This window comes from Camelus ferus, chromosome 34 (genome assembly GCF_009834535.1).
Source record: "Camelus ferus isolate YT-003-E chromosome 34, BCGSAC_Cfer_1.0, whole genome shotgun sequence".
In the NCBI taxonomy this organism is placed as follows: Eukaryota; Metazoa; Chordata; class Mammalia; order Artiodactyla; family Camelidae; genus Camelus; species Camelus ferus.
In genome coordinates this window covers 4738762-4753889 of record NC_045729.1, presented here as the reverse complement: position 1 = coordinate 4753889, position 15128 = coordinate 4738762, and the positions used below count along the sequence as shown (strand labels likewise).

The window sequence follows — 15128 nt, the reverse complement described above, 5'->3', positions numbered from 1 at the left end:
TGGCATTGGCTTCTAGCTCATTTCTGGATAGTTTCTGAAAGCTTATAGTTTTCAGGAGTCCATAGGATGCTTGCTAAAAACACGCATACCTAGAACTCATTCTATACCCATGGAATCAGAATCTGAAGACTGCAAAGGCATTGACACTGAGCAGGTGAATGATTCCTTGTTTATTATGAAAGGAAAATGTAGAGTGTGGTTTTCACTGCTGGTTAAAGGACTGGCCTTTGTGGACATAACTGGGAATGGGTATTCATATATTTTTTAAAACATAAAAAATATTTTAGAAGTATGCTTAAAAACCATTTTGCCGTTATGTCCGTTACAATTTCCTTCTAGTACTAAACACAAAAAAGGACTATATCGTTTTTATAACTAACCCAATGAAAACAAATTAGCATCAATATTGTAAGATTTGAAGGATAAAAGACAAGAGGAAAATACAAGTAGAAAATAATGTTAACATAAATTAAAAGTAACATTACTATTAATAACACATATAATAATTCAAATACACCTTCAGTGTGTCAAAAAACCTTTCCCTAAATAACAGAGATTTACATACATCATTTCACATGTCTTTCATATTATTTTGTTATAATGTTAATGATATTACCAGTCTCTCACACTATCCCTGTCCAACAGGTTGAAGCACAAAAACATTATAATAAATACTACATATTATAGCCAGGTAAAAGTGCTGGGTATAATAGGACTTTATATATTATGGGCAGACTTTTTAAAATGGAATTTTTTCTGGTGAATCAGAGCACAGAAGGAATTCATTCCGATCCCTGGAATACAAAAAAAAATCTACTTTAGATTGTGAATACTAAACTAACTTAACTGTCTAGAAGATAACTTTGTATCAAAACATACGGGACAAATCCATTCTTCACTGTGCCTCTTACAAGTGTTTGAGGGTAAATGGAAAATTAGCTGCTTATGCAATCATCCTACATAGGTTGTACAAGGCACAGGGAAGCAGAAGGCAATGGATTTGTCCCTCGTGACCCAAGCAAACCGGGTCTGCATAATGTTTTCAGATCCTCGACCTGTTTTCAGGAATGATTCTATTGAGGAGCGAGCTCCTCTGCATATCAACTATGAGCTGAAGATATAAATAAATTGCTCCCGTGGCATCGTGATGCTAACCTGGTAGGGTTCTCAGTTTCAAAACATTATCATATATTTGTATTGACTCCTGTCCTGGCTTATGGCTACAGAACATATATGTAGGAAGGAAAATTGATAACCAGTGAAAAACAAGAACAAAAAATAACTCTAGAAGAAATCTGAAAATCCATTTAATGAATAGCTATACGTAAATATGCTTAACAACGACATTTTAAGTCTGAAACTGTAAGACTGTACTTAACACTGTCTTTTTGCTAAGTCGGTTCCCCCCCCCTCATTTTATTTATATGCTGTTCTAAAGATACACAAAATATTCGGTTTTATGAATAAATACAATGAATTCAGTACCAAGAAAATATATCCCTTTTCTTCCACACTCTCTTGAGGAATCTCTAAATGTAAAGGAAAGTATGATTTGGTTGAAACCAAAAGCAGCCTGCCTATGTGGTGCCTGGGTCAAGAGCGTGGGACTCAGGGAGGAAATAAAGAACTGCACCATCTCTTTGGTTTCTCACAGAAAAAAGACTAAAAAAAATAATAATGCATGATTTTTCCTAGGGAGGTCTAAAAATACATAATTTGTCCTAAATGCCAAGCCCTGCTTTAAAAAAAAAAAAATCAAAGGAAGAAGCCTAAGAAGAAGCATTGTGTATTTTTTCAGCAGCAATTGTCTGCATAGAGATGTACTCACCAGGAAGCTATAGAAGAATTCGTGGACAAAAAGGCCCAGCATGCAAACCAGGACATACGCTACGTGGTAGAGAAAGGCCATATCCAGGATGACCGCTCGGTACCCTCGGGTGAACGTGCCGCGGTTTCCAACAAAACTCACCAGAAACACGATTTTATTACAAAGCTAAAGAGAGGGAAAGATTAGATTTTACTGTCTCGTTCGTCCTGCAACTCACATAACCAGCAAGGTCACTGACAAAACCGACTATTCCCAAAGTCTGTGGCTTTCCTGCATGATTTCTCGTTTTGCAATTTTTCAGCACTGCTTACAAATCTGCATGCGAACACACGACAGACAAAAGCGTGGATTCCCTGCGGTTCCAGGAAAAGAGAGGAGAGTGAGCGAGAGCCCCAGCTATGCAATCAAGACAGACCTGAATTAAATCCTAGCTTCCTCACCACTGTTGCCTGACCCAGGCCTTGCAACTGGAGGCCTTGATTTTTCTTCTGAGAAATTTGAATAAAGGAATTCCCGCCTCACAGAACTCTTCAAAGAATTAAATAATTCATTAATGTATATGAAGCACTTAGCATGAGGACTCTTGAAAATACTACACATTGGATTTTCCATATTAAAAGTAATAAATGTACTGTTTTTATTACACTGGAAATGTAACAAAAAAAGTATTTTCAGAAAATATCCAGAGATCTGTTCTTGATTTTATTTTTCATCCTAGACTTTCTTACCGAATATTATTTTAAACAAGTAAGCCATTAAAAATGATTTTTGCATTCAATTTACTCTAAATACATAAAAATAAAAATACACACTTAGAGTAACATAAATATAACACATGCATTTCCTAAGCTCTATGTATGGTAATCAGTCAATAAACATTTTGGAGTGTTTATTATGCTTGGTACCACGTATAGTATTTATAGTACTTAAACTATATTTAAAGTTGCCTTTTGTGGCATTATTTTGGAATACAGGAATTTGTACTGAGATTCTTTGGCAATAAAAATTATCTGTGCAGTGATTTCTAGATAACATGGTTACCATAAACTCAGTGCCATCTATTTGGTTCTAGAATCACTGAATTATTTACAAACAGAAGAGCCATATTTGCCTCTTCGTCATCAAGGAAAGAATTAAAGATTCCAGAATTTCAGCTTGTTCTTCCAAACCATTCTCTAAGTTTTTGTTTAAGTTTTCTAATGGCACTGTATGTGTGCCTATACGTCCAAACTTAACTTTGGGAAAACAGATTGCTCTTTGCAACATCAACTGATTTTTTTCAATGTATATGAAAGAAATCACCTTATGGAATGATTTTAAATAACATAAGAAGGAGCATAACACTTTGGGCAGAAGTAACATTTGAAAGGTTGGAAAAAATCTTTTCTTCCACCTTCTGAAGCCCAAATCAATACAGATAAAATGAGAACTGGGTTATCATTGCACATTGTGAAGATGGCCAAACCAAATCAACAGCACAGTGACTAAAAAGTTCAAACTTTTCCTAAATGTGCCCCATGCGAATTAACCATCCTCTCAATAATCTATGTTATCAATTCTTTCATCATCTTGTTAACAATGTGAAGAATGTCAAATAGAAAGTCTTACTTCACTAGTGTTTCATCATCACATCTTTACATTATTATTAAATACGGCTACCGTATTAAAGGACATCTTTATGTTTCTTATCCAAGAGCAAGTTTAATATTGTAAAAGGTCATTATTTTAAAAACCCAAGAGATATACACAAGGTGCTGATACAAATGTTGGACAAAAAAATATCCACGAAAATGGTGAAAAGCAACATCAGGGTGACATACTACTCAGTGTTTTACTCTTTAAATTGTCTTCAGTGACTATTGTTTAAATTCGGACTATTCAACCATCTCATCAATATGAAATGGAAATAAGAAATTCTATTAAATGGTAAGGTTAAACATTAAAATTATGCCTTACAGAAGGATGAATATGTAAGACAAATTGTTTATACGTTGTGTCCTTTATCTCTGCTTCTCCGAACTGAATCATAAAAAAAAATTATGCAGAAAAACTCTAAGTCCTACATACTGAGGAAAAACGATACGTTGATTAAGTTCTCAGGAAGAGCAATACATTTCAGCTCTCAAATAATGCAAAAGCAAGGACATACTTCTGCCTAAAAGGGCCTCTGCCATTTTTGTATGAAAAATAAGGATTTGCCTTATTTGTTTTCAGGTTAATTTTTTCCTTCTGAGCCTAGAGCTTGATGTTGTGAATAAGCTCCTGTTCTCTTGACTAAACCTCCGGGTGGAGTGGAGCTGACACTGGTCGTGGCATCCACCTATTTCTGTAACAGATCAGAAACAAGGGAATCGCAGTCTTTTTGTTTGAAGTGTTCGTCCCATGAAGAAATAAGTGCAAGTGTAAATAAATGATCTGGGTAGAAAAGAAGCTGAACTCTGGTTCTTCCTGCGCCAGGACCTTGAAATTTACAAGTAACTTTTATAGAGCATTTTACGAGACAGAGCAAATATTCCAAAAGCTGAGAATATTTATGGACATGGAGAAGTGACAAAGCATTCTCCCTTTTCATGTCATGACTTAGTGGACGCTGTGTAACCAGTCCTTCATTTGTCAACACCGTGAAGTAGGTCATCATTGTTTCTAGGGCAAGGGTCCATGTGGGCAACAATAAATGGGGGTGTGGGAACTGGGCAAGGAGGTTAAAGGCCATCCTCTTCTGAACTGGTGTTGGAAGGACCCTCAAGTCAGCATACAAATATCAACATAAATGATCATAACTGTCCCATATATATTTTTCTTTCTCCATCTAGTCTTTAAAGCTGCCCTTGATATATTTTTGTTGAGGATGGGGCAATGTGTGCGAAGGCTGGGGGGCGGGCAGTGGTCAGTGGGAGAGGGAGACACAGCAATGCAAGCTCTCTGCACAGCCTTTTAAATGTGACCCATCGTCCAAGTGAGTTAAGAATAATCTTCCAAAAAAGGAAAATTAATGTTCATTTGTTAATTAATGCATACTAAAATAAGTTCATTAATTTTAACTAGGTAAACGAATTACACAGTATAGTAATATTTTCATATATACTGTATATTTCATTGGTACGTCTTTGCAGGACTTTTACTAGCGCAGCCTAGTGGAAAGACCCTGGATTAGAAGCTGGGCCATCTGGGGTTCCAGTCTTGGCTCTGCTACTAATTACTTTGGTAAATCCTCCTGGTCTCCACAGGATGCTGTATACTCATTTCTAAAATGAAATGACTAGAGGTGAATAAGCCCTAAGGTGCCTCATAGCTCTAGAAAGCTATGTGATGTCCTTTAAATTTTGCTGTTTTATGTCATCACAGAAATTTATAGCTGTCTTTATGTTATCCTTTTTGTCTTATTTGGTTCTATGTCCCTGATCAGTAATTCTATCCCCATCTTACGTTGTTCCTATGGGAAAACATGACCTATTTTCCAGGAACAAATTATGGCCAAAAAAAAAAAAAAAAAAGACTATCCACTATTTATTAAAAAGTAAAATTAAATTTATTGTCTTGAACTACAGTTTAACCACATTACTATATATTCATCAACCATTAACTTTCTTACTAAAAATGAGCTTATTTGATTCAAAGTCTCCATTTCAGTGATGTTACATCTTAAGACAGGGTAAGGTTCTACAGTTTCAAAGCCTAAGGCAAAGTTGTCATGGAGTCAAAAATCACCCAAGAAATCTTTTAAATTGCTAACAAAACAGTAAATAAGGGTGGTGTAAACCACAGTATCTCTTGCTAAATTCAACATGTGCCAGTATTCTCCTAGCACAGGGGCAGTTTTCTGTTTTTGCAACTGGATGTTAGAAATAGAAGCACTCAGTGACCATATCATATGAAAAATAGGGTGTGAGTGTGTGTGTGTGTGTGTGTGAGAGGCAGAGAGAGGGAGAGAGAGAGAGAATGTAAATGTTTTGGCTCAGAATATATCTTTCACAGGTATTTACTGTATTATTATTTATTATAAAAAAATCTAAAAATCTAAACAATAAGAATTAATATTGTGCTCTACACTGGAATTTGACACAACATTGTAAAATGACTATAACTCAATAAAAAAAGTTAAAAAAATCAAAGTACCCTCCAAAAAAAAAAAAGAATTAATAGACTGCTTAAATAGATTATATAAATATATATTATCCATACACCTGGAAATATTATTATTAAAGTGAGATTTACAAATAATTTCAATGGTATGAGAAAAAAATTAAGTGATCTCCAATTTATAAAATGTGTTTATATTTGCCAAAATAATATATTAATTTCCATTACCAAGAACTAAAAATGTAACATAGAGGGTGGGAAGAAAACTGTACTGCGTTATAAGATATGCTTTTATAACAGAGGAAAACAATTGAGTTTTTAAAAAATCTCAAATTTTCGGGAAACCCCTTTGACAAGACAGAGAGGCTATAGCTGCAGACTCAATCAAACTTCAGTTTTTAGCAACTGGTAAAGACGATAAAGAAGCAGCATCATAACAAACAGCAACTGGTAACAGTAGGTGCTCAGAACACAGATTGAGGGTTTTCCTCCCACTTGATTCCTTTGCCAAAAAAAGGACTTTCTGTATTTGCTTAACACTGTGAAAGACACAGAGTCAGAAACAAACAACTCTCCGTGAACCAAAACACTAACACTCTTGTGATCATGAGAGCAACGTTTCACAATTAAATCGCACTCCAACATATCAGGTACCCGGTAACCAGGAGCCTTTGTCGCTGTTCTATCATTAGCACTGTTCTTTTCTAAACCACCGCACTGATTTTCTCAGCTGATCTTCTCAACACCCCAGTTTGGAAAGACAAGGCTTTAATATCTTCATTTCGCTGATGAGAACAAAATTCAGAGGCTTGCTATTTGCCTAGGGTCTAGAATTCTGATTTGCCTTAAGGCTTAACTGTCAGGTAGACATTTTTACCCCCCGTCTCTGATACCTATAATTTTAGCAATTATAGTTCTGCCTGTTACACAATGCAAAGTTGTAAGTGTAAATTAAGTTAATAAATAAGTAAAAACTCGAGGTATAAACATGATTGATTTCTTTTCTTTTCTTTTCTTTTTCTGCTTCCCTAGACTTAGGGAAAAAAAAAAAACAACAGATAAATCCATGAAGATTCCTTATCTTGGTTGGAAATACTGCAAAATTAGCTTCTTTCCAAGGCACTCAAAGTACAAGTTCAGTTTATGTAAATAATTTTTGAATGTTTAAGTGCCAGGCATTAAGATGGAGAAAAATGGAGTAAGGAGGGAGTGAGGTGGACAGAATGACATCTATGAATGTGACAACCTCTGCCCTCAAGAAACTTACAGAATAGTGTATTTGACACTTTACAGAATTCTTTACTGATAGACTTCTTTGTATGTACAGTACACTGTCATGCATATATACATATATATATATAAAAATCTGTCAGATATAGGTGTATACATATATAAGGCATATACATCATGGCCAATTTTTGAAGAAGTATAAAAGGGACAGAAACACAGAATTGGCCATACTAGCTCAGCTTCATAATTCTCAAAAGTTTTGCTACTTCATTTATTCATTTTCAATAAATATTTGCCATATTTTGTATGCACAAATTACTGTACCCGTATAAGAATACAAAGATAATCTTTCACTCATTCGTCTACTTACTCAGTTAATTAATTTAAGAAATATTTGTTGAGCACTAATACTGTTCCAGACATTGAGTGATCAGTCATTATTCTCAAGAACTGTATAACATAATAGGAGAGTTAAGGGCTACACACAGATACCCAGAATATAGGACAATGTATTAGAAATCTAGTAAAAGATATAGAAAGTGCTTTTAGGTATTCAGCAGACATATTAGCAATATTTATTTGCTTATCTAGGAACTTCTTCTTTCACCAACCTGGTAATTTACCTTTTTTTTTTAAACATCCCTTTTGAGCTCTGCCATATAGAAAGCTGTCTAGCCCCTTTCAAATTTCATCTCTTGGGCACCATTGCTACTATTTGGAATAGTACTCCGGCTTACTTATTTGAAACTTACCTAGCTCAGATTTTGAAATGTACTCCCTTGTTCTAATATTTTAAAAATTTAGTGGAAAAAAAACATTAATCTCATCTTTGCCTTTCACAAGTTTATAGGTTTTGTTCACATAAAAAGAGCTCAATTTCCTATTTTCTCTTACAGCAACCCCTTTCCTTCGGTCATTTTATAAAAGGCACTCACTTCTAAAATTCTACTGAAATATAATTTAATCTTTCTTGGATGATTTAGAAGTCACTTTAAGATGTTAACAGCAGCTCGGAGTCATTTTTGTCAATAGCTGCCTGTATGGGATGCCGAAGGCATTAAAACTGGATTGAGTTAAATTGATTGCAGAACTGGGTCATGCCCCAAATATATCACATTTTCAGTTGCCACTTTTTCCTTTCTCTTAAAAGTCAATCAAGAAGGTACAAGTTAAACTCTGGTTAATTTGGATTCACAATGCATTAGAATTTATGGTATACACAGAGTTAAAGTATACAGTTACCAGTTTTATATTGAGTACAGTTTTAATTAATCCAGAATAAGGGGGGAGGGTGTAGCTCCGTGGTGGAGTGCGTGCCTAGCATGCATGAGGTCCTGGGTTCAATCCCGAGGGCCGCCATTAAATAAATAAATAAATAAATAAATAAATAAATAAATAAATAAATAAATAAATAAACAAACCTGATTGCCTACCCACCCCCCAAACAAATAAAATTAATCCAGAATAGTACGAAGCAAAGCAAAGTACTTACATTAGCTGCACCAAGAAGTATTAATGTAGGTCCAAGACCTATCGTATATATTGATCTGAGCATTATTGACACAAGAAATGGCCGAATACCCACAGGCTTGGAGAAGAAAAACAGCACGGATGTGCAGACTGCAACGGCTATCCAAAGCACAACTGAGAACAGTGGTGACAGTGTCCCTGTAAAATATGGAAGAAGTTTATTTTTACTGTGAACATAACTAGAAAATGTTTAAGTATTTGCTGCTCTACTTCATATAATACAGCAAGACAAGCCATAAGACACTGAATTTCAAAACAACCCACTCTGCACGCTGTACATTTAGAGGAAATGTCTTTGTACACATTTCTCACTGTTACATTTCCAGAAAGTTTGTGATGAATTCCAGGCGGCTTAAATACTCACTTCACTAGTTAATGCTTCTTTCAATAAGTCTGAGACTTACTCATCTTTCTCTCCCATTATGGGAGTTACACGCTAAGTACTTTATGGATTGTGGAATCTCATTTGGGAATCTTAATTCAAAATTTATGATTAATGACCATTAAATGCACAGCTAAATCATATGGAATCAGGCACTGAACTCATAACTTGTCCTGTTCTATTATTACCACGTTTTTCTATTACAGATTCCTCTAAAGAATTCAGAATACAGAATATCCAATCTTTAATGAAACAGACCTAAGCTTTAACTATTAAAACACACAAGTGTAGGGGGTAAGGACATAGCTCAGTGGTAGAGTGAATGCCTAACATAAATAAGTCCTAGGTTCAATCCCCAGTATCCCCATCAAAGATAAATAAAACCTAATTACCTCTCCCCAAAAATATAAAAATTAAAAAAAAAAATAGAAAACCTAATTACCTCCACCCAAAAATAAAAAAAAAATTCAATAAATAAATAAAAGCATTAAAAAAACACACAAGTGCATTTATGTGTATGAAAACATAGGTATATGTATGAGTGTGTGTATCTGAAGGTTAACTCAAGTTCTAAAACAATGTTCAGCTATTTAAATCATCAGGAAACAAAAGTTCCAAATGTTTCAAAAATGAACCCCATTACAAGAATTTCTTTAGAAATTACCCAAAACTGGGTTAAAAATATACTTCCATTTAAAAAAGAAAAAAAAGGACAATTCATCGACATTTGCACTGACATGTGGATTCCAGGAATCCCCCTGCTCATGTGGTGCTGCATTTGCAGAAGCAAATTAAGGGGCAATACTCTTGGGCTGATTAGACCTCAAACATGTGTCTGTTGGCTGATGATGTCAGAGGGAAACAACAAAATAGAGATTTTCCATTAGTTATTCCTTTGGGCCACACCTCTTTTTATTATTTATAAAATTCACTTCTGCATGCAAAACACCACAAGCGCCCTGCTGCGCAGAGTTTCTGTATTATCCTGGAAGCCATGGGATTACCCGGACTCCTTCAACAAATTCTGCACAAGCCTTTAGTTCACGGTGAGTGCAAAGGGATCAAAAGTAGGTGGACGATCCTAGCTGACATTAAAAAATCAAAACAACAAAAGTCAGATAGTGAACAGCACTAGTTTAGACATGTTTGTTTTTGCAATGTCGTTCTTATCTTTATGTTATCTCTTCTAGCACACAGTGATGAAAGAAGGTTGGGAGGAGAGATCTGATCTGCCCCCTCATCAAGTGTGTGATCTGATAAGATTAGTCTGGAGATGGGGAAAGAAGAGGGCTAAGTTGCTTGCTCTGGGAATTACCTTCAATTCCTGTCCTCTGGTGACACTAACCAAATGAGTACCCAGCTCATATTTATTAAGATGTTGGTTTATAAGTCGCCTATGTCTGCCAAGACGTAGCCTGACCACCAACTGCCCTGGTCTCACAGATCACAAAGAGCCACGGACAGAAAATGCCTTCAACTTTCTCTCCTGCTTATTGGGGTGCCATCAGCATGTGAGCTCTGGAAGCGTGAGGACCGCCTATCACAGTGCCTGGCGTACAGTACGAAGTAGATATTTGTTGACAAAATGAATAAACAAAAACATACCCTGTGAGCTCGTCTGGCGTCAGTCAGTCTCCAGCTATAAATTCCCAAGTCATGGAGCTTCACTCTGAAGTTTACTAGAACTGCCAACATCTTTGCACATTTACCAACTCTTAGCCAGTCACTGAACTCTTCAGCTCTTCAATGTAATTCATACGCAACAACTTGGTGTGACATTCTTATTTTAAAAGTCTCAGCTTTGACACTGACAGTACTGTCACTGATGCCTGACCAGCTAACCACATCTTGACTGCTCCTTCCCAGACAGTGTCTGGCTTGCTGAGATTTCCCCCTTGATTAAATAAGAAATTACAATCGTGCACTTAAAACTGGAGCGTTTGATCTCTTTGTAGAGAGAACTCAGTGTCTAGCCTAGTACCTTGCACATAGTTTTATTTTAAATATGTATTTGTGAATAGTAAATAAATTTATAAGTTACTTAAAATGGCTATTAATTTCCAGTACTGTCAGTTGACAACTGAGAAGTCTGTAATCATATTCTGTAAGAATGATCATATTATTTTCTAGCTGAAGATTTGATGCTTAAAAAAACTTGAAATCCTCTGACAAACTCTAGAGAAGACAGTGTAGACTGTTCAAGGCATTTTTTACCGATTAAGGGAGGAAAGAGGAGACTGTCTTTTTAATACTTTGTATTTGTTTCAATTTTCTATAATGAGCATGTATCACTTTTATAATGCAAGAAAATTTTTAGAATTTACTCTAAATGTTTTTAAATGTTAGAAACTATGAAGTCTGTCTTTTAAAAAAGAAAATTCAAATAGCAAAATTAGAGACCTCAATTCAATTCACATAGTGAGACGCTCTGGTCTACCTCACAGTGATGTGCCAGTAGCTTGCTTATAGAACATGCTACTTCCGACTTCCTTCTCTTCATTCCTCTGCCTTCTGAATGGCCCCCAACTCAGTCCAGCTAAAGTCTATGGGCTCCTTATTCCTCTCTTCATCCCTTAACCAGACCCTGAGCTCCTTGAGGAAGAGGACAGCTTTTCCAACCTTCGTATCTCTAGGACCCAGCACAGTGCCTGGCCCCCAGCCGCACTCCATCGATGGCTGTTAGTCAGTTGAATGCGTTAAAATCACCTTGAAGAACTTACTTCCTTTAACACAAAGCACTGGCGGGGAAAAAGAATTCCACTCAAAATTTGAACATGATTTTTTTTTTTAACAATCACATGCTATCTGGGTATCAGAAATCCCCATGGCAGCAATTTTGTCTGGTCTGCCTTTGCCAAACTGGGTAGGGGTGGTTGGCCTGGCAACATGCAACTTCTGCGTGTACATCTAGGAGATTCCCCAGCATCAACAGCTGTGGCTTCAGCCGCAACCCACACAGCCTCATTCCTCAACTCTGGCATAAGTTTCTTTTTTAGAGAAGCACATGTTAAACATATAAACCAATCAACCAAACAAGGAAACCCAGACCGAAACCCACAACCACACAAATAAGCCCTGAATTCCTGAATAAACTGAAACAGAGCTCTTTGAAGCCTGGTAACGAAAGGAGGTTATCTGCATGCAGTAGGGATTGGGAGGGTGGGTGCCCTATAAGCTGATCCTCTGAGAATCACCTTCCTGCTATGTATCTCCCTTTAATGAGTGTACACTGCCACCCTGGCTGAAGGGAGACACTATCCTTTCAGTTAATACTTTTACCCAAGTATGAACTCGGTATCTGGGCACAAGTGATTCCTGGTAGCTCATATGTGATCAGGCTGGGAACTACGCTTGGAGGAAGCATTCCCGGCCCATTTCCTCCGCCAGCTCCTCTGTCTTCACTGCTACAGGGGCCTCAGTGACGCAGGGATAGCTTGCATTACGGTCTGGAGTTGGGAAAGGTGGCCCATCTTAACCACAGATCTCTTTTTTTGGCCCAGGATTCAACAGGTGATTTTGTGATCAACTTCTATACCTAGAATCCAGGAACCTCAGAGGTGGATAGAGTACCCATATTTACTTTTCTTTTTTAACTTTCTTTTTAAAAATTCTTTCAGACTAATGTTACAGTTGCAAGCATAACACAAATTTCCCATACCCCCTCCACCTAGATTCCCCAAATGTCAACACCTTACATAACCACCTTACCACGACCAACATCAGCAAATCAATATGATATACACACCACGTTAATCTACAGACCTTAGTCAAAGTTCATCAATTGCCCAATTAATGTCTCTTTTCTGAACCAGGATCACACGTTGCATTTAGCTGTCATGTCTCTTTTAGTCTCTTTCCATTTAATTCCTCAATATTTCTTTGTCTTTCATAAGCTTCAAGAGTACGGGCCAATTATTTTGTAGAATGTCCTTCATTCCAGGTTTGTCTGAAATTTTCTCAATTTATACATTTTTGGCATGTGATGCCACGTCCTTGTCAGTGCGTCATGTCAAGAGGCACGTAGTGTTGCTGTGTCTCATTACTGGTGACAGTAACATTGATCACATAGTTAAAGTGATTTCTCCCCTTTAAAGGCACTCTTCTTTCTTTTATAATAAGTATGGTGTGGGGAAATACTTTAAGACTGCATCAGTATCCCCTTTCTCATTATACTTTTTCACCTAATACTCACCTATTAATTCTAGCATCCACTGTTGATTCTTACCACCATGTGATGTTTGCCAAATGGTGACATTCTGTTTCCATCATTCCTCCTACAGTTATTAACTGGAATATTATTGTAAGGAAGAACTTTCTCTTCTATCAATATGGACTCCTAGATTCTTATTTTATTCTATGGGTTATTATGTATTACTGTCAATATTTTTTTCTCAAAATTTCCACAGGGTTGGCTACTGGGAAATCTTTCAAGTTGGATCCTGTGTTTTTGACATGTCCCTATCTTTTTTTTTTTTTTTTAGCACTTTGAAGGAATCTTAATGATCAACTAATTCATCTTTAAATCACCTCGATGTGTTCCTGCCAAGGAGTCATCCAGCCTATGTTTGACAAAATCCGGTGCACGTCCAGCATAGAATTTACCTTGTCCAGCCAGTTCTGATGGCCAGGTGTGCTGGTCAGTCTTAACTTTGTTTCCTCAGCCTTCCCAGCTCTGCGTAGTGTGTATCTGAAGGTGAGAGGCTCAGCTAATCCTGATCAAAATTGTAACGGTATTCATGGAGTTATGATTAAATAGCCCATCGAGAACTATGTTCAGATGATGTAAACATCTGGGACTCCACGTGGCCTAAATGGCAGCTCATGCCTCCCCTCCCCTCTTAGCTCCATACCCACAACCAGACACCTAAGAAAGAGCCTCTACCTTGGTTATCTGCCCTCAACTTGTATTCAGTCCTTTTTGAAGAGCAAAGGCTGCACCTGCACTGTGTTTTCCTGTCTTGTTTTTGTTAGTTCTGTTTCTTTCTGAGGCTGGAGCCTCAACTCCAAATTCTACCAAGTAGGCAGTTTCAAGTTCTTGTTCAAGGGCCAGTTGTGTTAGCAACACCTTGGGAACTGGTGGAAAAAATGTATTTCCAGACTCTACCCCCAAATTATCGGGCAAATCTTCCTAAGCCTCAAATTCTTCATCCATAAGGATGAAGTGCTTACTTTCCAGGACTGTCAGGAAGATGAAATGAAATGATGTGTGCGATGTGCTTAGTGCTGTGTCTGACCCAGTCTAGACCAGTATGACTATTATAACCGTTTTCAGTCCGGCGGGTATTAGAGATGTCAGGTATTCTACTTTCTCCTGAATGAGGGAAGAGAAGATGTCCGGAGGGGTGCCCTCCCCCACCCCCATTACATGCCGTGCACAACAGGTGGCAGCAGAGGCTGTGTCCTTTGGCTCTGGCGGTCTCATAAAGGATATCACGGAACGGAACGCAGGGAAAATGGCGTGCTGCACGAAGGGGCACCTGTTCTCTATATGCTTCCAACCTAATCATCCATGCAGAGAAGTCCTGGATTGTAAACAAAAGCATTCGCTAACCTTCTACTCCAAGAGCTCCCAGCTTTAGCTTCTCTGGGCGTCCACCTCTTTATCTGACAAATGACTGTTTGATATTAGATGATTTCCAGAAGTGCTCCCATACCTAAGATTTTATATTTCTATTAACCAGGACGCTACAATCTACTCTCTCTTAGCATCCTGTGTGCAGATGATACCCATTTATCATTTCATGTGGGACTTCTCTCCTCACAAGGGTCACATTCCTCTGCGCCAAGAGGGCTGTCATCACTAACTGAGACTAAACTCAGTGAAGAGAAAGCCGTTTCCACTTCCTGCTGCATTTGCAACTTCCCCACGATGGATGGCCAAGTATTTGCTGTTTTCATTGCTATTTAACTCACACGCCTGCTCCACTGCCAAATAGTCTTCTTTTATTAGCATTGGCATGCCTTCTGAAAAGCTCAAACTTTTTTATGACCACTCAGATTATACTCAAAGGTTAGAACTTCGATATCCACCACATCCGCAGTGAACCTGTGAAACAGCCCATTGCTCCTGCACGCGCT

The 15128-nt window shown here is 37.4% G+C and overlaps 1 protein-coding gene across 1 annotated transcript in view; it reads right to left on the bottom strand.

Moving 5' to 3' along the window:
• Positions 1-15128, bottom strand: part of ITPR2 (inositol 1,4,5-trisphosphate receptor type 2) — a 417643-nt gene that overhangs the window by 73285 nt on the left and 329230 nt on the right. Inside the window, exons 49-50 of the mRNA XM_032472913.1 lie at positions 8631-8806; positions 1829-1993 (exon numbers count right to left, since the gene is read on the bottom strand). Coding sequence (XP_032328804.1) covers positions 1829-1993; positions 8631-8806 — 341 coding nt within the window. The remainder of the gene's footprint in view (positions 1-1828; positions 1994-8630; positions 8807-15128) is intronic.